The sequence below is a fragment of the Peromyscus eremicus genome, chromosome 10 (assembly GCF_949786415.1).
Source record: "Peromyscus eremicus chromosome 10, PerEre_H2_v1, whole genome shotgun sequence".
NCBI classification, from domain to species: Eukaryota; Metazoa; Chordata; class Mammalia; order Rodentia; family Cricetidae; genus Peromyscus; species Peromyscus eremicus.
Genome location: NC_081426.1, coordinates 63,502,151 through 63,530,104, shown reverse-complemented (window position 1 = coordinate 63,530,104; position 27,954 = coordinate 63,502,151). Strand labels below are relative to the sequence as shown.

At 39.4% G+C, this 27,954-nt stretch overlaps 1 protein-coding gene across 10 annotated transcripts in view; it reads left to right on the top strand.

The window, feature by feature from the left end:
* Window positions 1-3,249: 3,249 nt before the first annotated feature.
* The window catches only part of Gabra4 (gamma-aminobutyric acid type A receptor subunit alpha4), a 79,344-nt gene continuing 54,639 nt past the window's right edge, over window positions 3,250-27,954 (top strand). For 4 of the 10 annotated variants that reach the window (XM_059275089.1, XM_059275096.1, XM_059275095.1 and 1 more), the window contains exons 1-6: window positions 3,250-3,412; window positions 3,850-3,968; window positions 18,713-18,780; window positions 19,743-19,963; window positions 20,129-20,211; window positions 23,143-23,286. In XM_059275089.1, coding sequence (XP_059131072.1) covers window positions 3,327-3,412; window positions 3,850-3,968; window positions 18,713-18,780; window positions 19,743-19,963; window positions 20,129-20,211; window positions 23,143-23,286 — 721 coding nt within the window. In that variant the 5' untranslated portion in view covers window positions 3,250-3,326. Of the gene's footprint in view, window positions 3,413-3,849; window positions 4,050-18,712; window positions 18,781-19,742; window positions 19,964-20,128; window positions 20,212-23,142; window positions 23,287-27,954 lie in introns of all 10 variants that reach the window. The other 6 variants (XM_059275088.1, XM_059275093.1, XM_059275091.1 and 3 more) reach the window with 4 other exon arrangements.

The window sequence follows — 27,954 nt, the reverse complement described above, 5'->3', positions numbered from 1 at the left end:
GTCATAGCTCTCCATGTCTACTACAATCTCTGTTCCTCATTCCCATCTCCATTAAATACTGATTTGTTTAAAATTTTCTACTATTAACTATTAAAAACACTCTGCATGCTTCTTTATGAATACACTGGGGTATGTTAATAGTCTGTAAAATAGACATGAGATTTCATAATACAAGACACAGCACTGTATTTATTATATGGCCACTTGAGAACAACTTAATTTTTTTTTCCAGTATCTGTGGATGATGCTTAATTTTTTCCTACTAGCTACTGCCACTTTACACTGAGTTATACACAACTTAATTATTGGTTTCTTCAGAAACTTGGACATACACATCTATACCACATGAATTCACTAACACAATTAAGAGAATATTTATTCTAACAGTACTTTCTGTGAACTGTATAAAACACACACAAAAATTATGACTTCGGGGGTTACTTCTGTGGTGGTTTTAATTAGTATGTCCTCTATATCCTCTAGCATTTGAGCACTTGGCTCATAGTTGGTGGTGTTTGGGATGTTTAGAAGGAAGTATATCATTGGAGGTAGATTTAAGAGTCCAAAGACATGCCATTTTCAGTTTTTTTTTTTAAATATCTCTCTGCTTCCTACTTGAGGTTCAATAGGTGATCTCTCAACTTCCAGCTCCACCTGCCAAGTCTCTGCTTTGTCCTCATGGACACTAATCCCCTGGAATCATAGTGCAGATAAACTCAATCTTCTGTAAGTGGCCCCGGTTTTAGAAAAGTGACCAATACAACTTCTAAACTTACTATGAACCCATTTAATTACTCAAGATCTAATATAATAATTGTTCCCTGTTATTAACGATTTACTAACTATAGCAGACTATCTGGTGACTCTGCTCCTAAGTTCACTGGCCTTGAAAAGGTATTCTTCCTATTCCCCAGAAAACACTGGATTTTCAAATACACCAACAGTTTATATTGGAAATAGAGCATTTCTTACTAAGTTATTGTGGGATTTTAGAGGCCATTAAGTATAAAAGCAATGTGTCAGTGCCAAACTCAATTATAGATAAATATACAATATATTTAATAATTTAAAATCCCTAAAAATGTTGACTTTGTAAATTCATGTACAGATGTTATTCAGGTAAAATGCAAACATTGCTCAAATTTTATTTTTTTTCAAATATTTACACTAAAACAGTTAAGTTTGTGACAAACACAGCGCAAAAATAGTGCCTTAGACAATAGTATCCACTGATAACCATGAAATTCTTATGGGTGTAGTCTCTGTCAAAGTCCACAGATTAGGGGAAAGTTATATGTTGTAGCTGAGACTGTATGTTGATACAACCATATGGAAATCACTAGGAATTGGACCACCATGTGATATAGCAGTCTCACTGCTGGTCAATAGATAATATAGTACTAACACAGTCTTCTATGAGCATTGTATTTGTTATATACAATGTGTGTGTGCGTGTGTGTGTGTGTGTGTGTGTGTGTGTGTGTGTGTGTTGTGTGTGTGTGTGTGTGTAATGCTTTCACAGCATGCTTGCAGGATACAGGCATTCTTCTATTGTTGTCCTAAAAGAAAGAGGTTACATTTCACCAGAATTAGTAAGATAGATCTCTGGCTAAGGAAGTAATTGATTTATTTGTCCAATCATATTTACTGATAGGCTGCATACCCTGAGCTGTAACAAGACATAAACACAGAGGGATGTCAAACACCCAGTATGAGATTACAGTCCACAGGAGGAGAATGTCAGAGATGGAATGATGGGAGTCTAACAAATTCCACAAGGCAGCAATTCAGAATGCATACCCCCATGGGAGCTCATAACTCTTCACTCTACACTATTTGCTTTCTTTTGTAAAGAAAAAATATATTATTAGGAGATTGAATTAATTAAGAAAAACAAAACCAAAACCAAAAACTCTTTTCTAATTTTTCCATATGCTAGCAGCCCACCAGTCATAAAAATTTGAACAAGTCAGTAACGCTCCAAACAGAACACAGCGGTGTCTGGTTCCAAGGACCCAATATTATGGAAATTACTTATTCCATTGACACCAATCGTATAGAATAGTCATGTGCATCATATTAATGTAAAAGACATCCCCCTCAACTAATAATTAGTGGGTTTTTTATAGGCCTGTTTGAAATATTTATCTTTATTTCATAAAGCACTAAAGGTATCCTGCTTAAGGTTCTCTCTCAAGTTGTGAAGGAAACAACCCCTTCCCTCCCTGGTCCATCTCTCTCCCTCCCACCCTCTTTTCCTCCATCTTTCCACCCATCCCCCCTTTCCTCTCTCTCTCTCTCTCTCTCTCTCTCTCTCTCTCTCTCTCTCTCTCTCTCTCTCTCTCTCTCTCTCTCTCTCTCTCTCTCTCCTGCCTAGCCACCTTTGCCTTCTTCACAAAGCTGTCAACTTCTGGAATCCAGTCGATTCCATTCTGAAAGAGAAGGTTTCACAAAGTCGCAGGTCTCTATCCCCATGGCTCCTGGGTGGAGTGGCAAGCGGGGAGGGCATGAGTGTGTGTAGAGTGGGATGGGGCAAAGTAAGAAAACCTGTTCTCTCTAGAGCAATATCTTGACAGATGCCTTGGCTGTGTTCTCCAATAACTTCCCAACAGTTTGGCAGAAGTCCACCCAGGTTACTAGGAAGAATCTCTCCTTCCCTTACTCACTAGGCAGCCCGGTGTCCTGGCCCTTGAAGGCGAGGTCCCAAAGGCTGTGGTACTCCACACAGCTTCACCTCTATTCCTCACTACCTCCCACCGCCACGCCCCGCAAACCCTGTCATCCCGCCCTTTCTCTCCACCTACATCCTCCACAGTGGGCACAGACAAGTCCTCATACAACCTATGAGAAAGGAGCTTCTCTGTTTCCGGCCAAAACCCTGGTGAAGGGAATGGGATTAGGGAGAGAAGTCCGCCCGGTCCTGTGGCAAGGGACCCACTTGGGGTTGTGGGATCGCTGACCCGGAGCAGGGACCTACGACCGTGGGTCGTGTCCCCTGAGTTACAGGTTGGAACAAACTTGCCTAGCTTCGCGTGGCAGGAGCTCCCAAGTTCACGGGTGAGCAGGGCGTGCAGGAGCGACAAGGTGCGGTGCTGAGCCCAGGCTCGGCTCGAACTGGGCGAGGGAGGGGGCGGGCGCGCAGGTCCCGCCTCCCCTGGCCGCGTGCACACACACGCCCACCGCGGCTGGGCTGGCGGAGCGCGGGCGAGTGTGAGCGCGAGTGTGCGCACGCCGCGGGAGCCACTCTGCCCTCTCCTCGCACCCTGCACAGGGCATCTCGAGAGCCTGGAAACGTGAACAGGCTTAAAGTATGGCATGTTGCGAAGATGGTTTCTGTCCAGAAGGTACCCGCGATCGCGCTGTGCTCCGGGGTCAGCCTTGCCCTCCTGCACTTCCTGTGCCTGGCGGCTTGGTGAGTTCGGGGGCTGGGTGGGTGGGAGGGTGTCGTAGGGTAGGGGTGCCTGGGAAAGGTGGACGAGTGCCCAGATCCACAGCACCGCTCTGGCCACTCATCCTTCCCTTAGCGAAGCAGATCTTCCCATCTCCAGTGTCATATGGGCTGAAGCCAAGCTTTGACGAGTGGACTCAGAAAGCACTGGGCAGTCGGGTGCAGGAAGCGCGGGTGCTGGGGTACATGCTACCTGAGGGTACTTGCAGTCTGGGGGTGCATGCTGCCTACGAGTGCGCTTTTCCTGACCATTTTGGATGTGGTTCTCCACATCCCAACCCCCAACCCTCCTTTAGCTTAAGGCCAGCGACTCTTTCCCTAGAAGGCAACCCTTTTTCCACCTGTTCTCAGATTCATTCTTAAAATAGTCTTTTCCACCCCCGTTATTTTTGCACTTGCAGTTTAAACGAATCCCCAGGACAGAACTCAAAGGACGAGAAATTGTGCCCGGAAAATTTTACCCGTATCCTGGACAGTTTGCTGGATGGTTATGACAACAGGCTGCGTCCTGGATTTGGGGGTACGGAATGTTTCCAAACACGCAAGTGTGCTCTGTGTGTCCGTCTCTGGTCTGCTTGTCTATTTGTGGAAATATCATTAGGTACGCCTCACGTGCAAAAATGAAAACCAGTCATTCTCTCGAGCGCCTCCCCCCCCCCCCACTTCTCTCTTCCTCTCCTCAGTGAGACCTATGACAAGAAGACCGCCTCCACCCGTACTTTCCCATCTCCCCGCCCCCTCAGGAGCTTGGCCTCCCCCACACTAATTACCTCCTGAGACCTGACTGCAGGGTGGGGGAGACTGGGAATTCAAAAATGAACTCAGAGCTGCTGCACTGTGGCTGCCTGGCTTCCCTGAGCCTGAGCATGGAGTTTGTTTCCTTGGATCTGTCACTCTGCGCAGGTACATTGTTGCACCAGAGGCAGCTGGCCTCAGGTCTTCTGTCCTCCCACGTGTCCCTCCCTCTGCCAAAGGTTCACCCTGTGTTCCACCTGGGACAGGAATCTAGGGCACGAAGCTGAAGTTGGCTGCTCTGCAGGGGAACCCAGTCCTTTTCGTACTCTGTTCTTACTTTCTTGGGGTGCCAGTCTTTCACATATCTCCTGGGAATGCTTGAGAAGTGTTTAGCTTTATTTCCTCCTTCAATCAGTATCTGCAAAGTGCGTAATAGAGAGAGACATTCACAGCACTTTGTTCTCTTAACATATTTCCTTTGTAATTTCAATAGGCATCTCTATGGCAAGCGTGGTTCTAAGCACTGGGTGCACCGAAATCAGGTAGAATTCACCTCAGACAGCCCAGCAGTCCAGTTCATCAGGGAAAAGGGACTTGCTAAGATCCTGCTTGGCTTGGCTCACCTTTCTGAATGCAAAGTCCCTCTCTTTCTACTGTAAATGAGTTAAACAAGATGGCCTCAGATGTAAAGTAGCCACCTATTCTTGCAATGATAGGAATGGTAACAATAACATTTCAACTACAGCTACATTTTATATACATTATTCTTAACTCTCACAGCAACTCCAAGAAGCTGTTGATATCCCCATCAGACAGATTTGGAAAGTTAGGCTGACCCAAGTTGTGTTTATAGATTTGAATCCAGGTGGCATTTTGTATTTACAGGACAAAGCCAGTAGATTGGGGTGATGTCCTACACTGAGTGGTGTGATGAGTAAAAGGTGAACTTAAAGCATGGAGGGGAGGCGGTGCTCTCTGCCTTCCATTGAGGCTGTGGAGGAGGGAAAGAGTGGGAGAAGAGATAAAATAGATCCTGGAGTGGAGAACACATGGGATATGAGGTAGAAGGACTGTAGACCAAGTGAGAAAGAATTCTGGGATAAAGTGGACTTGGATAGAATAGGGAGATGAGTCTCTGGAGGACAAGGAAAACCAGGGCACTAAAGACAAGGAGGATTTGATGGAGCACATAGCACATTAGTGATGGGCTGTGATCTGGTCTCCTACATTCCAATCCATTTCCTTTCTGGATTTAATGGCATACATTCTGTAAAGGAGTGAGAAGATTCCTTTGGTGTCTGCATATTGACAGTGATAAAGGTAGACGGGAATGATGGAAGTTTCTCCTGCTTTTTTTCCCACCTGGTCTCTCCAGGTATAGGGTGTTGTGCCAACACTACCTTCACCTTCATGCAAATCTGAAAAGAGGTTTCATTAGAGAAGTGAATCATTTGTCAACATATGAGCTCTCATAAGTGATGAGGACATTATCATTTTAGGTCAAAAATAGTTTTGTGGAGAATGCTCTAGATGATGTGATACCACTTGAAACTGTATTATGTCAATAAAAGAGGCTTTATCTTCCCAGAAGGGTTTTAAACTTCACATTTCAAATATAAAAGCAAGGAAAATATAACTCACATGTAGTTTAAATATTCATAAATGAAAGCACAATTTATAGCTGGATTTATATGACTTTATTAGTAAGTGTTGAAAGTAAAAATATGTTCTCTTGGCTGTAAGACAACTTAAAAGAAGAAGAAAGGAACCTGCTGTTACAGGAGCATTTTTACCATGTACTCTGTCCCATAACACTCTGTAGACCATAACAAGAGTGCTAGATTTGGGTCAACTAAAATGCTGCCAAGCGTCTTAAGGCACTTTGCTGAGTGATCTGCATCACTCACCTGGCTCTTTTTTAAAAAACTTTGTGGGGCAGGGTTGTAGTTATCCTACATTGAGTGTTAGCAGGTAGTTAATTAACAATGAAATTACCACAAAGCTCTATATTAGGGATGTTTTTCACTCTGCTCATGTGTACTTGTGGTCAGATGACTGACTCTTCAGAACTGGGCCATTCTCTGTAAACATGTAGTATTCCGAATGTGACAGAAGGCTGATCATTATCACTTGCAGTAAGTGGATTATCTGTTTACATGAAATTTTAATTGTGAACTAATTAAAATAAATAAATAAAAACATTACTGTTATCATATAACTCTATATGCCACAACTTTCATCTCTTCTATGACATGACATTTTATACTTTGGGGAAAGTTTGGCATTTTAAAAATAAGATGAAAACCATTCATATTTTGACTAAGGTACACTGTAAATATGGATTGACTTCCTGTTTCCTTTAATCCCATTTCTGCTCTTTGTGGGACATTTACTTTTTATCTGTTTATACAACTTAGCTCTGTTCCATTTAAAATAAAGCTAAAAGCAAAGATGTGAATTGAAATTGGACGGTTTGTGACTACTCAGTAGGCCAGGCAGAGGTTGAAATAGATTTGGAAACCAAATTATGTATTTTTAACTCAGCAGCACAGCTTGCCGTGGGGAGATAAAGGGAACTGAAATGGTTCTCTTCTCTTCATCCCTCCAGGAACTCCTCTCTCTTGTCTCCACATTCTCCCATTGGGGAAGGAAAGGGGAAAGGTAAGAAGAGCAGGGCAGTTGAGAGAAGCTGGAATGGACTTCTGAAGGGCAGGAGTCTTTCATCTTCTCATGAGTCAGTTCCTAGCATGCTGACGCAGTTGTTCCTACTTCGAAGTGGCACCACATTGACTTTGTCACAAAGGAAGTAGAAAGTCATTCCTTCTGTCTCTTGTCCACTTTGAACACAGATGTATGGCTTTAAAAGACTAAATAGCTGGCCATGGGAAGACAGTTTAGGAATCCTGTCCCTCCCCATTTTTCACTGATCTAAGGGACACACACCAGTCTGGGGGCATATGATCTCAGACAATCAATACTTTAATATAGGTGGCTGCTTTACATCCTCTTCCATAACCTTTCTGATATGGAAACAGAAGCCTGTCATCAGTTTTGCAAGCTTGCTCACTAGTGTAGTAGGACTTCATGTTACTGGTGTTCTTTGTGGTCTTAAAAATATTTTAATGTATAATACTTAATAAGATTATTATAAAAACAGAGATGTTCAGGGCAGGCATCATCCCTCTGCTAGAGAAGAGGCTGAGAGAAGTTCTATTGAATTGTCCAAAATAACTAAAACTAATAAGTGACAAAGTCACAACTCATACCACATCTTCAAATCTTTAGTCAGACAGCTAATGGGTATGTCCATTTCTGAGGCTTCCTTGCATAATACTGTGCATTAAGAGTCAGGTTGTCCTGAACATGTCTTGTTACTTGATTAAGGATAAATAAGCAGTTATAACATCCAAAAGAGAAAAAATAAGAACTTTTTTGTCAATATTTTTTTAATAATATTTAAAATGAAGAGGAAAACATGAAAACTCATATTTATTTAGGTGAACATGGTGTATTTCCCGGACAGTGATGTTTTCAGATGCTCTATATCTTAGTCTGAAAGTTCTTGTGTCATGTGCTAGCTTTATGTCAAATTGTAATTAATAATCATAGATCAAATCGATATTTCAAATAGAGGAACAGAGAGATAAAACTTCATTTCCAGCATCATTCACTTATTCGTTTGTTATACCAGTGTGAAAATACAGTGTTGTGTAGAAGGAGTAATGCAGTGTTGTGTAAAAGGAGTAATATGTAGTCCTTAAGACAGGATTTGGAACCAAAATTAGCCCCTCACTGACTTTACCTCTAAGCAATATAAAGAGATAAGAGGAGCAAAGATAAAAAAGTAAATGATAATACTGGGGGACAATTTAGTAGCATCAAGAGAGAAAATAAAATGGGAGAGGAGTCTAGTCTGCATAGACATGATGGCCAAGAAAGTCAAGTTGACAGCAAAGGGTGCCTGGAGGGAAGGGGTAAGAGAAAAGTTATTGTTGGGCAAGCAAACCACCAAGAAAACCAAATCAACTCAATAAACAAACAAAGGAAGTAAAAGGTGAAAAAGTAGACACTAGATTGGTATGATTTTAAGAATAAAAAGATTTCTGGTATACTTCTTGTTTGAAAGTAGAGCCAGGAATATTAGAGTATTGGGTTAGGATGGTAAGCAGAAGCCAGGTTATGAAAGGTCTTTCTATAAAGAGGCCTGAATGAATCTCTTAGTAAACTTGGATGTCACTGGAGTTCTTTAGGTAAGGCATTGACTTACCGTGACCTAGGCTGTGAAAGAACCTGTCTGGTTGATAGGTAAAGAATAATTTAGAAACAGCAAAATATGAGGCATATGATGAAGCTTTTTGTGTTTTGAAGTTTTATTGTTATTGTCATCATTATGTAGATGGCTGCATGGAATGAAGTAGATATAGGAAGGATGGACATAAATGGACAAAGAAGATATTTTGGGGGATTTTAATCCAACAAAAATGATGATCTATTTAATATGAATGATCAAGGAAAGTAAAAATAGCTCCATGGTTTCTATTCGGAGAAACTGAACAAGTATAGTGCTTCAAGTAATGGGGGAGTGTCCAAGTTTTCCTCTCGTGCTCACTTGCTAGTAGAAGAGGCAGGAAATGAAGCCACAAAACAAGTGAACTGTTCAGTGTGCAGTGTGTCTGGTGAACATAAAGCATGGGCGACATGGCTTTAACTAAACAGTTGGGGAGGGTTTGTTGATAAAGTGATACCTGAATATTGATCATATAGGGATAAGAGCATAAAGCACAGTTGGGGTGGGGTCTTCTGGTGAGCAGGAAATCTAGGTGCAATTCTGTGAAGGCTGGAAGTCAGGTCCGGTGCAGCGCAGGTGAAACTGCTGAGGACGAAGGGGCAATAACAAAAAAGAGGTTGTATAAAGCTTTGTAAGCATGCTTGTAGACTTCGCTATTTTTCTAAGTTAGACCAGACAAGACTAGAGGGGATAATATCAGGGACATATGCTGGATTAATGAACTTTTAAGTGGCTCACTAGGAATGTTGTGTTAAGAATAGAAAGAAGCAGAGATGGTTTAGAATTTTTCCACATTCAACCAGGCAAGAGATGATTAACACTTTGTCCAAGCAAGTGGCAGAAGAATCTGTCAATTTCTTAGATTTGGTTGTCTTCTGTCTATATATTTTTTTTAAGATGAAGGATGACAGGTATAATGCAAGGTTTGTGAGAAATGGAAGAAAGGAGGCTGAGTAAAGTTTTGACTTCAATGTCTAAAAGTAACAATCATCAGGGTGATAGTAGAAGCCATGTAGAGGCATGGGTGAATGATTTGCATGTGTATATAATAAATTCACAGTTTCTAGATAGTAAGTGGAGAGGAGCCTGGAATTGATGGGTAGTGGCATGTCAACACACATGGTATTTGAAGTCTTCAGGCCAAAGAGATTCCAGGCAGAGAAAAGGTGCAAATAGGCATGGAAAGGGGAAGAGTCAATTATCCCCAGGAAGTCTGAGCAAGAGCGTTCCATGATATCTTAGCAAGAGAATAAGAGGGCTAATGTGCATTAGGAAAAATGATAGTTTCCAAAAGATAGATCAATACGGACATGGGCTTAAATTGACCACAACATTTAGTGGTATGCATGGCTTAGATAACTTGGAAAAAAACAGTTTTTTTTGCAAGGTGGGCAGGGGGAGAAGAAAAGAGAAAGAGGGAAGGGGAGGTTTACGTGGAGGCATTTGTACAAATGGATAGAGAAATGGAAGAGGTAGAATCAAGTAACCATTTTTTGAAATAATCCTATTTATAGTTATTGTTGGCAAAAGACATACTCACTTTGAGAATGCAGGCTAAATATTTAACGTATTAGTGTGTCTCATGAATAGAACTTTGTTTTAAAATTGGAGGACAAAACAGTTTTAAAAGTTAGTGAGAACAATAGAATTGCTAGGGGGGAAACTCATGGTACAAACAAAAATTTCAGTGAATCAGAATACAGCAGAGGATGGAGGGGACAGGAAGGAAGATTTGGAGCAGTGTGTACTGATTTTTCTAGAAATTTAAATATGGAAAGGATATTTTTAAGTAATGTGGAAATACACATTTGGAATATGTGAAAATAAATATTTTTTAAGATTAGAAATGTCATAAATTGTTTGTGTACTATTGGTAATGACTGAGTGCAATATAGATACATATTGGAATGGAGGGAAGGAGTGTATGGAAGAAAGATCACTTTACTCAAGTTTATAAGAAAACAAACATCTTGTGCTTTCAGATATTTAAATTTTCTTAGGAATAAGGACATACAAGTGCATTTGGTATGTCCTGAAACAGACCATGTTAAATATGGATAAAAGGATATTAGTAAATTGTTGTGGTTTTGGGTAAAGCTTCAGCTGGGCTTCAGGTTTTATATAAAAGCATTTTAGCTTATATTTGTATATCATTAACTATTACTGTTTTATATTTTATGCCTTTTTGAATATATTTGTTTTAAGGATCCTTGAGTGCATGTGATGATGTTTGGTTAGTAATACATTTCCACTATAACCACATATAAACTTCCTTTCATCTATCCATTCATTTATTTATTAAAATATAATAGCCATAGCAATTAACTCACATCCAGCCCAAAGAGCAGACCTTAATATGAACTTGCAGTGTGTTATACATTTCTTCACTCTTATCCTCCTGTTTATTCTCTCCCCTCCCTATCAGTCCATTGTTTTACTCCACAGATAGTCTCTAATGGGTATTTTAGGTGATCCTCATTTTTAAAGAATTTAAAACATTTAATTGTCTTTAACTGCTGTACATCAACTTTTGCTATGCTTTCAACTTAATGATACATTGTTAAGAGGCATTCTTTTTGTTGCATAGTGCTATTGATCCTTCATTTGCTTGTTATGCGATGTTCCCATTGCATAAGAACCAGCTCATTCGTCTGCTCTGTTGGCAGTAGGTTTTTTTTGCTTGTTTCCCAGATTGTATTGCTGTGAATATTCTGGCCCAAATTTCCTGCTGTAAATGTGCAAGAGTTTCTTTTGCATATATATCAAGGAGTGGATTTTTCTGGATCTTAGTGTAAGTAGGAGTTCAGCTTGAAGAGATAATGCCAAACTGTTTTTCCATGGTGAGTTTACAAAATTAAACTCCCTTTTACAATGAGCATAAATTCTGGATCTGCATATACTTTAGCAGCAGGAAAGTGTGTGTGTGTGTGTGTGTGTGTGTGTGTGTGTGTGTGTGTGTGTGTTTATGGTAATGTTTGAAATGGTATTTTATTTTGAAAGCATTTTAATATTTATTGTTTCCATCATGTTCTAATATCACTGAACGTCTTTTAAAATCTTTATTGACTGCCGGAATTTTTATTTGATACATTTCTTGTTTTTATGTTTTATTCATACTGTATTGAGATTTTTGCTTCTGTTATTGAAGACTTTTACTGTTTATGAAGTAAGAGAATATTGATAGAAGAATCATGAAATGTAGAAGGCAGTAATTTTCAATGTCTTCTAAGGCAAAGAAGCTTCTAGAACTCTGAGCTATTTCCTGCTTTGTTGATGAAATCAGAGGGTATTTGTTGTCTTTGTTTAATATCCAGTAAATGTAGTAGTTCTATATCTTGCTGATGTCAAGCAAAATTAGAAATTTCTTTATAAATTTTCCTGAGAATTATGTGTTGTTGCTGTTGTTTTATGACTATGTTCTTGAAGTCTCTTTAGTTCTGCATTCCACTGGCACTTTGTAAGATGTAGGTTTGTGTTTAATGTGAGTGTCTGGAGAGCAGGAACGTTTCCTAAGGAGAGTATCTTGGAGACAAATTGGAGAGCTATGATTGACTAGTCTTCAGATCAGTCAAATGGGTTTTTATTTTATGATAAGGCAGCAAATCATATACCATCATTGGAGATGAAATTAGGAATTGATGTCCTGTAACCAGGTCTTTGACTGTTGAATAAACAGTGGAGGATTATCTGATACTTTCTTAATTGCCTTTCCAGCAAGTTAATTAGATAGGACCATTTCCCTGAACTTAATATTGACAGTCCTGTGTGGCTGATTCTTGATGGAGATCACTCTCTTTGCCTAACAGACTCTCAGGGTCAAAAGTGTCACCTCACAGAAAGATTTTAAAAAAACATTTTAAAAATTCCCCATTACCAAAGTAGAATTTTTTGTTTTTTAAAAAAGTGTCTTTGATGCACCCCAAATATATCTACAGTTACGGGAAGAAATCTTTCCAAGCTCAAATTGTCTAGTTTCTATGCAATTATGCACTTTGCAAGGTTGATTTGAACATCCTAAACAGTAGCATTAGAGGAAGTATCTCTAAGAATTATTCTTAATTGCATAGCTACCATTATTCATTGACAAATGATTTATCAGGGACCTATTGCATTTCTGGTGGCAGATTAGTTCTATGGGAGAATACAAATATAAATCATACAGTTTCTGCTTTAATTGGGAAATATTTCTAGCTTAACTCATGTAGCACTCAAGTCTCACATTTGAAAAATTGTGAAAAGCATTGAAAAAATCATGATTGATGATATTAGAAACACAGGGAAACAATTTTTGCACCTCATATTTACAAAGCACTGTGCTAGTTTGTGACTTGAAAGGGCTGAAATTTCATCTCAGCTACTAATGATGAAAGCACAGATTCTAGTGGTTTGAAGGAAGACACAAAGGGCCCCAAGAACAGAATTTAGAACCCATTGTTGAGCAAAGAGAATGTAGGCGTAGCTGGATGCATAAACAAGACAGTGTCATAAAGTTCCACGTTTAGCTAAATGGCAACTGGTTAATTATTTTATGACATAATATAATGTAGTGCAACTAGAACACATCTTGGAGGCCTAGAGGAAGAGTTAGAATTCTGCCTTAGCCTCTGTGAACCCAGTTTCCAGATATATAAAATTCTCATCATAGTGATAACAGCACCTTCTAAGGGTGTGATGGAGATGAAATGTCACATGGAATGAATGTAGCATCTTGTCTGGCATAAAACTAGAACTTAAATATATAATAATTATTTTTTTTTTGCTCATGGTACCTTGGTTCAAAAAGCCATTCCCTATAAGCTACTGTACACAATACTTGCCACTTGGTATGTCCACTTTCTATTCCCATTCCCTACTCTGGTCCCGTCAGCTTGAGAAGGTTAATGACCTCTTATTAGACCCTTTCTGTTCTTTGCCTCTTATAACTTATTCCCATACACCAAAAGGATGTATAATATTTTTAAAAAATGTATAATTCAATTGTATATCTCCTTATTTCAAGCCTTTGATGGTCTGTCAGTATTTATGGGATACAAGTCAAACTCCTCACTGCAGCTTACATTCATGTCAGAGCTAAACTTAATATCAAAAAAGGGGGGTGCAGAATATAAGGAAAATGCTATCTTATAAGCTCATTTTTAGAGGACTATCTTAAAGTACTATGGACTAGTAGCTTAAACAGCACAGATGATTTTTTTTTCACAATTCTGGAGGCATCAAAGCATCAGTAAGTTTGGTTTGTTGGCCTAGAGAAGGCATCTCTTCTGTGTCTGCATATAGTTCTCTCTCAGTGCGTGTCTGTGTTCTGATCTCTTTTTGTAAAGCCATCAATCACTCATACTGGATTAAGTACTATTAAAAAAAATCTCATTTTAATGCAATTACATTTTTAGAGCATTCTCTCTAAAAATAATCATTAGGACTTCAACATGTGAATGTGAGGGGAGTATAACTTAGTCCAAGGAAATCTTTTCCATTTCTGGGACATCCCTTGTCATTCTGCAAGTCCTATTGGTTGTAGTTCAAACTGTATTCACGGAAGCATGTGTTATAAATCTGTTACTTAAAAGATGCTGTTGGAATAAAAAAAAATGGGCTCAGGAGTAGGTGGATGCTCTGTCCATGGTACTTTGGTTTTATTTCTCTTTGTGGCTTCAATTTCTTCTCAGTATCCTCCTTTGCTTTGTCCCACTGGTCTCTTTTCTTGTCCTTGAAAACAGTAAGACCTATTCCCACTGTCACCCTTGTCACTTGCTGTGTTCCAGCATTTCCAGTTCATGTATATGCTCAGGACTAGTTTGAAAGTCTACGCTTTGAAGAAGCGGTTCTGAACACAACCCCGAAATGGCTCTCACAGCCTCTTCTTTTCCCACCTGCCTCCATCCTGAAATAACAGCTGTATGTCATTTCATTTGTTTCTTTTCTGCTTATTCTCTGATTCTCCCAGTATCATGGTGACTTTTTAGGCAGGGAACTCCTCTAGAACCTGGCATGTAGCTGGTGTTCATGCAAATATTTATTGAATGGATGTCCTAAAAAAAAAAATCCCTCTACTAGTCAGGTGCATTTAGATTCTCACTCAATCTTAAAGTACAGTTTAATCTTATAAGCAAATGCCAGATAATGTCACACACGGAGACTGAGATTATAATTCTGAACATAGAACAGTATTTTAGAACTACTGCAACGGTAGTAGACTTTTATTATCATGGGATGATTACAGCCACAGAATAAGCATAAATTCACACAGTTTACAATGTGTTAATAAGGAAAAAAAAAACATTGTTCCCAATCTTTTCCTGAATCCCCCCTCCATGCTCACTCTCTTGGTCCACCTATGGTGTCAGTATTTCATAGGAACCTATTGTAAATACAGTATAGAAAACAGCTTCAGTGGATGTTCATAAACAACAGTAAACTGGACAGTTTTTTTTAACTTTCTAGAGAATTTCAAATCATCAGGTCCAACCTTGCTCCTACTAAGTCTGCAGATCTGAAGGTTTGTCCAACACAATCTGTGCATCACCAGCCTGCCCACCTGATTCTCCTATAACGTTTAAGCAACACTACATTACACCTATCTTCAAAACAATATTTGCTTTGCCAAGAATCTGGCAACGTAGCTCATTTGTCAGGACACTGTCAGCCTTTGTTGTTTATATGAGCTCATCTTCCCTAGTGCTCACTTGTAAAGACAGCATTTCTGCTTTCTGATACCTTTGCAATTGTTGCTAAGGAAATAACAGTGGTTCCAAGCCAATTTGAGTAAAAGTGCTGTCTCCTAGGGTTCAAAAAGTTAGCAATTACTTGCTTCCTAGATTACCTATTTCTGTACTAATTTGGTTTTAATGAGCTTATTATTACCATTTGTTGTTGTTGATTCTAGTTTCTCATTCAAACCAAAACTTAATTAACTTGTACCCTTTCAAAGAGGCACATTTTAAGTGCTGTAAAAATAAAAGCATGTGCTATAATGTTGTTCTTATTATACTTCCAAAACTTATGTTTCTTAGGATACTTATTCCATAAATAATTTCTCATTCTCTCCCTCATTTTCTCTGTCTTTGTGTGGCCTCGTCTTCAGCCTGTAGAGGGAGAAATGTTTAGATTCATTTTCTTGAGACTGAATTCAGACGTACAATCTTAAGTGATACCAATTGCACTTTGCCATTTTTGTCATAAATCTAGTTTCCCAACCTGTACCCAAGTGATATTCTATTTTAATATAAGACGCTATAGTATTCAGTTGTAGAGTATGTAGCCTCCGGCCATGCAGCATTACAAAGCATCATTTGAGGAAACAGTGTTCAGGAGGGTAACAACTTTTATATTTTTATGGGTGGTAAAATACTGACTTATCTATAAAATCTACTGTTGCAACTGAACACATTATGAACACGTTATGTCCTTGGAAAGTGATTTACAGCTAACCGATTTAATACTTGTTAAAATTGTTGCATTTGAAGATATATTACTGGACTAAAGTTTGTACAACTAGAAAGGATTATGAGTTAAATCTGAACTGTAGCTTAAGTTTTCCTGCCTGGCCCACAGTCAAGATATATCTCTTTCACCTGCCAGTCCCACAGCCTCTCAGACCCTACCAAGTAAACACAGAGACTTATGTTGCTTTCAAACTGTATGGCCGTGGCAGGCTTCTTGCTAACTGTTCTTATAGCTTAAATTAATCCATTTCCTTTAATCTATACCTTGCCACATGGCTCGTGGCTTACCGGCATCTTCACAAGCTGTTTCTCATCATGGCGGCTGGCAGTGTCTCTCTGACTCAGCCTTCCACTTCCCAGCTTTATTCTCCTCCTTGCCCCACCTATACTTCCTGCTTAGCCAACAGCCAATCAGTGTTTTATTCATTAATTAGCAACACATTTGCCATACATCCCACAGCACTTCCCCCTTTTTTTTTCAAAAAGGAAGGTTTTAACCTTAACAAAGTAAAATTACATATAATTTGGGAATTTGGGCGTAGCTTCTCTTACTACTTCCTGCTGGAAGGGGGCGCTGTATCTTATGGGGAAACAAAGAAAATTTTAGAATTATGGAATAGTCCATGAGGCTGTATCGTCTGAGCCAGATGCCTTCAAACCATTCTGGATGTTGGATCATCTGGGCCATGGTGTCATCGGAGACCTTCAGGGGGTCTTGGCTGGTCAAACCTGATGTATCTTAATCTGGAACAATTCCATAGCCTTTGGCTTTCTGTGGGAACAAAAGCAGAGACTCCTTTCCAAAGCAACATATCCTTATATCCAAATTTTGAAGTCAAGGTACCTTTAAAATATACATTTTGGCATAACTCAACAGCTTTTACAATCAAATGTTTTTCTGCAGTTAAAAATCCCAAAGACAACACAATCCAGATTCTCTGTGTAATAGTCATCTTCACATGGCTTATTTTTTATATTAATTTTACTGTCTCTTTAAAGACTTTATTTTTTAAAACTATGTATTTTTTTCTATAACTGTATATATCACCTTTTTTGTCTTTTTCAAGCCTACGTATCTTTTACACACATTGTAAACTATTACATCTGAATCTGTCTTATTGTGAATCTATTGCTTTAAGTTGCAGCAGCTGTGGCTGCTGGCTCCGCCCACAGCTTCTCAACATGGCTACGTTTACCACCAGCTCTGGGAGCTATCATGGGTCTATGCTTTTATCCAAGCAGCGTGTAGTCCAGAAACTTCTTTTTTTGTTTTATACTAGCAATGTCTAAATCCACCATGCAGCTTAATGTGCCACTTGCAGAGGCCTCATTTCCGCCCTACTGCAGATCAAGCACACGTGCTAGGAACCCGCCAATAGCTCAAACCAGCAGCTGCTGCTCATTTGAGAGAGACAATTAGGAAGCTGTTTTTAGCTCCGTTTTAGAATCTTTTTTCAGGTTTTAGGTGGAAACTCTTGCAACCACGTTGGACGCCATTTGTAGCTTAAGTTTTCCTGCCTGGCCCACAGTCAGGATATATCTCTTTCACCTGCCAGTCCCACAGCCTCTCAGACCCTACCAAGTAAACACAGAGACTTATGTTGCTTTCAAACTGTATGGCCGTGGCAGGCTTCTTGCTAACTGTTCTTATAGCTTAAATTAATCCATTTCCTTTAATCTATACCTTGCCACATGGCTCGTGGCTTACCGGCATCTTCACAAGCTGTTTCTCATCATGGCGGCTGGCAGTGTCTCTCTGACTCAGCCTTCCACTTCCCAGCTTTATTCTCCTCCTTGCCCCGCCTATACTTCCTGCCTAGCCAATGGCCAATCAGTGTTTTATTGATTAATTAGCAACACATTTGCCATACATCCCACAGCACTGAACTACAAAAATTTCCAGGTTTAAAGCATATTGCTAAACCTCGAGAGTGGTGGTATTTTTTTTTTTTTTGTCTGTTTTCTGTGTCAGCAATATTGGCCTCATGCCCCTCACTTTTCTTGTGGGTTAAACATGCACATACTTACTCATGATCAAGACTTATTTAGATGGTGGAGAATCTCAGTAGCAACTGAGGGAAACTAATATAGAATGAGCTTTTGCATGAGGGAGCCTCTGTGCTCAGCATGCCATTTGATTGCTATAAAAATTCTGTGAGACAGGTGTGGGTGCTGCAATCAAGTGGTTAAGTAACTTGCTGAAGATCTCACAGCCAAGAGGTGGTGCGGGATGAATGGTTGTAGCTGACAGAAGACCTTGTCTTGGATCCCAGTCACCAGTGGATGGTGTGCCTATTGTCAAAGGTGACAGTAGTCATTTTGGAAGTTATTTACAAGCATCCTCAACCCCACAAAGAGTCACTCCTTGCAGCTTTGGTCCTCTTCACTCCTGCATCTTGTTGTTCCTTCCACTGAACAGCTCACTTCTTTCTAGAAGCCAATCAGAGAATGGACTCTTTAAAAAAAATCACTAAGGCTAAAAGCTTGTGTGTGTTTGCACTGCCTGTTATCATAGTGCCCAGGGATGATGTATCTTCCTAGAAGTAACTGGGGTGTCTATTTGCCTGTTGAGCAAACACCACTTTTTTTTTCTCTAGTTTTTACTTTCAGCTTGATTTGGATGCACTTGAAACTGAACTTTACACTTTTTTTTTGAGAGATTCATTATGTCACTGAAAAGTCAAGATGCATGTAGAAACATGACATTTCATATCTGTATTTGTTTATGAATTCTCTAATCCTCCAAGGCTGTAATGTTGGTAATTATTTTTTCACACCTATCTACTTCATACTTGCTAGGTCCTGTTACAGAAGTGAAAACTGACATATATGTCACCAGCTTTGGACCCGTTTCTGATGTCGAAATGGTAGGTATCTGGGAAATGTTGGAGGTTTGGAGAAAATAAGCCAGAAAAGAGTCGATCAGTATTTATTATATTGTCAATCACACAAAGCCAATGCTTAATTAAACTTAAACGTCTCCAAAGAGCAAGATCTTCCATCTGCATCCCAGAGCTATCATTTTTAGTATTTATTGACTTCTTGTACTGCTTCCACAGCAAGGCCTTCTATGGAAACTGCCGAGGAGAAGAAAATGAGATATCATCAGTAGTTTTGAAATGAATTAATTGTGTGCACGATATTACATTTCTAACAGCCTTTTGTTTCCTCACTGGCTCAGTTGCTTGCTTCCCATCCTCTGATTCTATCCTTCCTTCCTATGCTTAAAGAGACCAAGAGGGCCAACATTTGTCAGGAAGTCTACATCCCTTCAGCTATGCTCTCGTATATTAAATATACTTAGTAAACATAATGACCAGTCTACTTTACTTTTTTTCTTGACCCAAGGCTCCTCATGGTTTGAAGCCCTGGATTCTTTAGGTAATTTTTAATACACTTTTGAAAGCAAAATTTGTCTTTTTTTAAAATTAGCTTCATCTTAAAGAAATGCCTGGAATTTTATGATCAACTATGTAGTGATACCTGTTACACATTAACTGATTTTTGCTCTCTTCAATAAAGTAATGTACAGCCCAAATTACCTGGTGTTGGCAGCTTTTGTTTAATTACAGTAATTAGTCCTCGGTGACTAAGATATGTGGTTATTTACTTCTTATGAATGCAGAAGCTGAAGGGACCAAGATGGACATTACAGTGCATATTCACTCTGAATCTTTTTGTCCTGGTAGTTTACGATCATCTCTGCTGCTATTAATTTCCACTGGTGTAGTTTTTTATGATTGGGAGAGGTTAGAATGTATTACTTTCTGCATATATATATGTATGTCGTCACCTGTGACTTGACTATGTCACAAACCACCTTCCCTAGGAATATACAATGGATGTGTTCTTCAGACAGACGTGGATTGACAAAAGACTAAAATATGATGGCCCCATTGAAATTTTGAGGTTGAACAATATGATGGTCACCAAAGTTTGGACCCCTGATACTTTCTTCAGGAATGGAAAGAAATCTGTCTCACATAATATGACAGCTCCCAATAAGCTCTTTAGAATTATGAGAAATGGCACTATTTTATACACAATGAGGTAATGGATTTTTCTTTCATTTTTTTAAATTCCGTATTCACTTTTCTCTCCCACAATACCCTCTTCTTTCCCCTCCTTCTTGCTTTCTATCTCTCCATTTTAGGAATTTGTAATACTAATCTAAAAAGAGGTTAATTTTACCTACTTTCATTTTTTCCATGATAGACTCACCATAAGTGCGGAGTGTCCCATGAGACTGGTGGATTTTCCTATGGATGGTCATGCCTGCCCTTTGAAATTTGGGAGTTGTAAGTTACATTAAAAGTATTGTTCAAATTTCTGATTATCTTCTTCAAGCTCATAGTTACATATTTGTGCAATTTTAATTATCCAGCATTCAAACCCTTAATCTGTGAGGGAAAAAATGTGCAAGTTTTAGGAAACTATTATTTTCTAAAATATAAGTGATACCTCAAACAAAATTCTATTTTTACAGATGGCTATAGAAAACTGAGTCATAACTAATAAGTTCATGGATGTTTATGAAACTACAGGATTCATGAACAGTTTGTCTGTGTCAGAGATGGAGCATAGAAAGTGCATTGTGAAGGGGGAGTGATTTAATAGTTTCAGCTGCAAATAAAATCCTTTAAAGGTGGCTTGGGGAAAGGTAAGGGAAAGTTTTACACTTTCCTGAAATAAACTGAGTTAAAATTTCATGGGTAGCTGTTAGTGATCACAGTTCAACTTCCACAAAGTTCTAGCTGAGGTGGCATGTGAGAAAATTTAGTGGCCGATATACTGTTGACAACATTAAGAAGTGCGATTCCGTCTGAAAGCTAGGGAAGGTTTTGGAAGTTTTCACAAAGGGACATGGCCTCCTTTGACATTTTTTTCTGTGGCGATGGGCTGAAGAGAGGCTGGAGGGGAAGCGCAGGAGAGCTGGGGTCTGGTGTTTTCGTGCAATCAAAGATGGCAGTTGGTTAGAATGGTGTGGCACAAAAGGAACAAATGCGAAGTAGACGTGTTTGGAAAATTTAGTAGAGACGGAGGCAAGAGGAACACATGAGTGGGAAGTAAAGAGGACGAGGCTTCTTTCCTCAAGCTCCTTTCTCTGAGATGGCAACAAAATGTGATTGCTCTCGTAAGGTCTGCTTCCAACATTCGATTCAATCAGAACCTACCAAAAATAGATGCTGGCTTTTACTATTGCCTCAGCCTCTTCGTTTCACTGATTGTGAAACTGGTGCCTGCTGTTCCCCTTGCTCATTGCTTGACTTAATGAGAATCGGCAGTCACCACTCTTTTTATAACCCTTGTAATCACAATACTCAGTGGGCTGACTTGAGACTGGAGAAAGTCATTTGCTCCCTGACCAATGATTTAATAAAGACGAGACAGAAACAGAAGAACACACAGAGAGGGTGGTCTTACTGGGCCAGAATTAAAATTACATTTTTTTTCCTGTAATAATTTGAATTTTTTAAAAGATAGTTCTCATCTGAAAAAGTCTTCTGCTCCCAAGACCTCTCTCGTTCTCCCTTGAAGTATTCTTCCAGTGACTAGAGCCAACTTGCTGCTATCACAGGCTTCATATGTGAATAAGGACTCACATTTTAGAAAGAATTTTGGTTGGTTTGCCTATACCATACCAGCAAGCAGTTTCTGCTGAGTAAATGAAAGCACAGGGACAAATAGCCAAACAAGTGGAAATACATGAACTATGAATCAATGGCTGAGGGGCCCCCAACTGGATCAGGCCCTCTGAATGCGTGAGACAGTCGATTGGCTTGATCTGTTTGGGAGGTATCCAGGCAGTGGGACCGGGTCCTGTGCTCATTGCATGAGTCGGCTATTTGAAACCTGGGGCTTATACAGGGTCGCTTGGCTCGGCCTGGGAGGAGGAGACTGGACCTGCCTGGACTGAGTCTACCAGGTTGATCTCAGTCCTCGGGGGAGGCTTTGCCCTGGAGGAGGTGGGAATAGAGGGTAGGCTGGGGGGAAGGGGCGGGCGGGAGGGGGGAGAACAAAGGAATCCGTGGCTGATATGTAGAACTGAATTGTATTGTAAAATAAAATAAAATTTAAAAAAAAAGAAAAAGGAAACCACTGTTTAATTATGCTTACAATAAGAAGAATGTGAAAGATAATGCAAGAAAAAGATTGATCTATTAATGGAGGGTATCCAAGAGATGATTTCTGAAGTAAAAAATCATAGATAAGAATATATTATGCAAGTGTTTAAATATATAACACTGTGAATACACTTCCAGAGATAAATGCTGACGTGAAGCTGTGTCATGTTGGATAATAACTCAAGCCTCATAGTGTGTTTTCCAAGGTCATCTGTAAGGAAAACCTCTCTGGATATGGACTCCTTTAGTAGGATTAAACAAGTTCACTGGGGACCTCCTGCATTCCAGCCATTTTAGGGATGTTTGTAGGGGAGGATGACACATAATTCATTCCGGTTCCTTTGAACTTATTTGTGCATGAGCCAAGCTATCTGTTCTGGGTAGAGTGGTAAGCAAGCAGCTGGTCTCCATTTGCACTGAACAAGGAATAACCGAAAATGTACTCCAATTGCCACTGGGGAGGATTCTTTGAAGATAGAAGGGCAAGTGTCCTAATTGCAAGATTCTAAAGGCACTGGGACTGGCTGTGTAATTCCCTGGAGAGCTTTGCAGCCAGCCTAGTCAGAACCCCACAGAATGGTTTCCAAAAGGCATGGGCATTGGCCAGAGGCAAAGGCTAGGGCAGGTGACCCCTGGAGAGCTCCATCACAAGGAGAATTTGTTTCAGTTTGTTTGTGTTACTAGAGGCAGCATCTGGTACATGGCTAGATGGCAAAGCTGTATGGGATTGTTCAAATAAGGATAGACAAAAAGTGAAAGAATTAGGAGTCTCACAATTATTTAGGAGGTTTGTACTATCTGCTTCTCAAGCTACCCACCTTGTTGGAATGGCAGTGTGACCACCTGCACTGATACGAATGGAGCTTTGTTGTCTGTCTTTACAGCTTTATTCTTCACTGCATTCCATCTTTCAACAAGAATAATAAAACCTATCATTTGTTTAGTATCTTAATTTTTCTAAATTACAAACATGTTTGAAAACGACATAATGAGTATTGTTTTCCCCTTTTTCTGTGATTGTTGAACATTCATCACATTAAGTGTTGATTTTTAAGATTGGCAAAGGAGGAGACCTGACTGTAAGCACACTCTGCTCTTATCCAGATGCGTATCCCAAGAGTGAGATGATCTATACCTGGACCAAAGGCCCCGAGAAGTCAGTGGAGGTGCCAAAGGAGTCTTCTAGCTTAGTTCAATATGACCTAATTGGGCAGACTGTATCAAGTGAAACTATCAAATCTATTACAGGTGAGAGTGCATACACACAAATTCTCTCTCTCTTTCTCTCTGTATATTATTTTTGTTCATATATGTGTGTGTATGTATGGGTGTATGTAGGCATATGTGTGAGGATATTGGAGTGTATATGTGACCAGTCAAAGGGGGTCATTCCTCAGGGAACATCCACCTTATTTTTTGGTCTTTTACTGTCCTGGAGCTTGATGGGAAACCTAGGTAGTCAGGTCCCTTAGCCTCAGGCCCCCCCAATCGCTGCTTCCCCACTGTCCTGAGATTACAAGCCTAGGCTATCTCATCATGCTTTTTTATGTGTCTTTAACTTAGGTCTTTATGCTTTTATGGCAAGAACCTTGCCAACTGAGATATCTCCCTGGCTCCCTCTTGGTCAGAGTTTTAACCTCAAAAGTCAATGTGCTATTTGGCATCAGTAATGGAGTTTTGTTCTATCCCTTTCATTGAAATCTTCAGTGTTTTCAGGGGAAATATTTTTTCCCATAAGTAGAGCTGATATGTTTACAATCTTATTTCAGTTTAAAATAAATTCTGAGGCCAGGGGGTGGTGGCACAGGTCTTCAATCCCAGCACCCAGGAGGCAGAGCCAGGCGGATCTCGGTGAGTTCGAGACCAGTCTGGTCTATAGAGCGAAATCCAGGACAGGCACCAAAACTACACAGAGAAACCCTGTCTCGAAAAACCAAAATTAAATAAATAAATAAATAGATTCTGAGTTGGTGAGATAAGAGAAATGAATAGACTTTTCTTACATAGAAACAAAAGCTAATCCTTAAATATATTAAAACTATTTTCAACAAAATATTAGGAAAAAGTCTGGCTCTGATTTTGTGGTACTTTTCAAATTTTTTAAATATTACTCAATTTTATGGTGTCATTTCACTCTTTGTTCCAAAATAAAAGCAAAATCAAAAGCATGCTTGCAAAGTATATTTAGAGTACACGTAAAATTGTCATACAAGCAAATGGATGGCTATTACTAGTGATTCTTGGATTTTCAAATATGAAGAGAAAAAATCTTAAGATTTAGCTTCTGTCACATCTAATGTGAAAACTGGCTACTTATAGGTTGATCCAAAATGGTGTTTTTCCATACACGTTTTTACCAGGAGTAATTAATGATAGTTACCTTAATGTGCTTATACTGCTATACCAAATATCACAAACTTGGTATTAATATAAAGATCAGACCTGCTTTTCAGGCCTAGCATCTGGAAATATCAAAGTTAGGTTGCCAGCAGACTTAATGTTTGCTGAGAGCTTATTTCCTGGTCCAGGGAATAGTCCTGTCTCCAAGAGACCTCACACTGCGGGGGATGGGGGGGTGGGGGTGGGTGTACAGAGAAGGATTACCAAGTTAGAGTGTGCGATGCAAATGCTAATGCTTCCTTGAGTACTCCTCCCTCATATGCTAATCACCTATCAAAAACTAGTTAGTGATACTACCATATTGGAGGGTAGGTTTCAATATGTGATTTCCCACCCCTCTTTTTGACACAGGATCTCACACAGCCTAGGATGGCATGAAACTTACTGTGTAGCCCAGGATAGCCATACAATGGAGTTTCTTCAGCCTCAGCCTCTGGAGTGCTGGAATTCAAGGTGTGCCATTGTTCCAGGCACGGTGTGTGATTTTTTTTTTTAAAGACCAGTATTTAGACAATAGTGTTAGTTAAAATGTAGTCAGCAGTTATCATCTTACAGGGATCATTCCCAAGTCCTTCCTTGTATTGAATTCTCATAAACAACCCGGGGATATGGTACTATTACCATGTATATTTTTCTAATAAGAACTATGTAAGTATAATGTACTTAAGCGACTTGCCTGGCTCATACAGCTGTTAAATGTCAAGGTCCCAAATTCAGAGACATTCTGTGTTCTGTAAACTTTCTTAACAGGCCTTGGATGTCACGGTATTAGTAAAACAAAACAAAAGCAGAGTAGTTATTGCAAGATCTTGAACAATGGTGTGAAATGAGAAAGAATACGTTTTGCTGTTTTAAGAAATATATTGATAAAGCACTGATCTGATGGGGAAGGAGTCTAAAAAAGGCAAGCTCATGGGAGCAGAGTGGAATGATGCTTTCCAGACTTGAGAAGGGGTTAAGGAGAAATAAGAATTCCTAGGCACACAACTCACAATTTCAGCCATGCAAAATAATAATCCTAGGGAGTTACTGACCACCTAGTGCATATTGTTAACAGTTTGTAAAGAGGAAGAATATTAGATGTTTCTATCACAAAAACACAGTGAGCAAGATGTTGCAAAGAAACTTCTGGAGATGGTGGATCCTTTAGGACAGGCTGTGGTCTGTCATTTTTACTGATGAATACATACCTCCAAACTAATCAAGAAGCATATATATTAAATATGGGCAGTATTTTAACATACATTATACCTCAAAAAGTGGCTTAAGAATTAGAAGCAAGTGACAAGAAATTATGAGAATTTAATTCTTAAAAGTTGAAATTAGTTCACGAGACTGCTAATTGGGAAATATTTTAGCTTACTGCATCCTCACTTAAAACTGCTTTGTATAAATCCAAACATCCTGTTATGAAATTGCTGGCACTGTTTCTTTCCCCAATCCCATTTTTTTTTTAAATTTTTCAGTTTTGAGATCATAACTATAACATTTTCCCTGTGCCTTTTCCCTCTCCAAAACCCTCCCATATACCCATCCACATTTTCCTTCAAATTTAGGGCCTCTTCTTTCACTAATTGGTATTGTGTGTATTTATGAATACATGTACTGTTAATTCCTAAATATGATATTTTCAGTTCATATAATGGTATGTGTGTATGTGTGTGTGTGTGTGTGTGTGTGTGTGTGTGTGTGTGTGTTTTCAGGACTATTTGGCACTGGACAACCAATTGGTGTAGCACAAATCTTAAAAGGTCTTACTTATAAAATCAAACCTCGTGCCAGTTATTGGGGTGAATGCTGGAAGATCAGAGAAGCAGAACAAGCCACAGCCACTTCACCTTGCCAGTTCCTCAGCTGATCCTGTTTCCTCAGACTGGAAGCCTCTGAGTCCTCATCCAGAATGGATCTCAGCTGAACTGTGCTGCTCAAAAGCCTAAAAGCTTAACTAGCTCCAATTCCTGGTCCTCACACCTTATATACCTTTCTGCTTTCTGCCATCACTTTCTGGGATTAGAGGCGTGAGTCACCATGCCTGGCTGTTTCCAGTGTGGCTTTGAACTCACATAGATCCAGATGGATCTCTGTCTCTGGAATGCTAGGATTAAAGGCATGTGCTACCACTGCCTAACCTCTATGTTTAATATTGTGGCTGTTCTGTTCTCTGACCCCAGATAAGTTTATTAGGGTGCACAATATTTTTGCCAACACAATATCACCACAAATTGGTGTGCTCTTTCATTAGGAAGACCACCTCTCCCACTCTTAGCTTTCCTCAGATATATAGATCTCCGTGTGTGGTTGAGGCCCTGTGGGGTTTCCCGTTTCCAGTTAGACATGTCCGTTGGTACTGTCCTTGTTCAGTTCATGTTTAGGCAGTCATGGTGGTGAGACATTATGGGCGTAGCTTTGGTTATTACTAGGAGACACAAACTAGGACACACACAGTCTTGAAGCAAACCTCCTGATCCTCTGGGTCTTAAAGTCGTTCTGCTGCCTCAGTCACGTGTTTGCAAATTCCAGTGTCAAGTGCCTTTCTGATGCCTGTCATGCGCATCATCATTTTGGGCGTATCCTCTTTACATTAATTATAAAACAATGCAATGGCCTCCTAACAGGATACCTCTGCTGCTCATGATATTCTGAATTATGTTGATATTCCCATCTGTGTGTTTAAAAAAACATCTAGAAGTAGAGATTTATAAATCTTTGGCTTAATTTGTGAATGTTCACTGGATCTTAAATAACATTCTCCATATATGCCTTCTTGTAAGACTGGTTATCAACAGCTACCAGAAAGTTTATTGTTTATTTACTTACTGGATTTTTAAAGTTCTATCTCTATTTATTTGTACCTTTGCTTATGTATGCTGTACTTAGAAATACAATTAATCAGCTTCTTGTGTACATGTACGGGTATGAAATATGTTTGAGTAAAATATATCCATATTTACATAATTTTATAGAAATTCCTGTATTTCATGTCTTTCCAAAATTAAGCTTTTCATTTTGTATGTGTGTATGCTTATGTGTTTACATTTTTTATTTGCTTTTCTATAAATCATAAGCATAAATTCTGCTTTTGAAAATGCTGGCGATTTTGATTGGATAGATTGCTCAATGGGTAATGTGCTCACTGTGAAAGCATAAGAACCCGAGTTCAGATACCTGGGACTCATGTGAAAAGCCAGTTGGGATGGCATGTGTCTGCAATCTTAGTACTGTGTAGGCAGACACAGAAAGATCCCGAGGGTGTGTTGGCCAACAGTCTTAAGAATTATTTATCGCAGTATTCATTGGCAGACTGGGTCGCAAATAAATAAATAAATAAACAGATAGATAAATAGATAAGTAAATAAATAAGACAGCTACAGAATAAGTCATATAATGTCCAGCATTGACCTCTGGCTTCCACATGAAAGTGAACATACAGTGTGTACACACATACATCCAAATCTTGAAAATTTAAGCTAATTATTTAGCATATTAGACCTTTAAAACAAAAAACGCTGTCATATT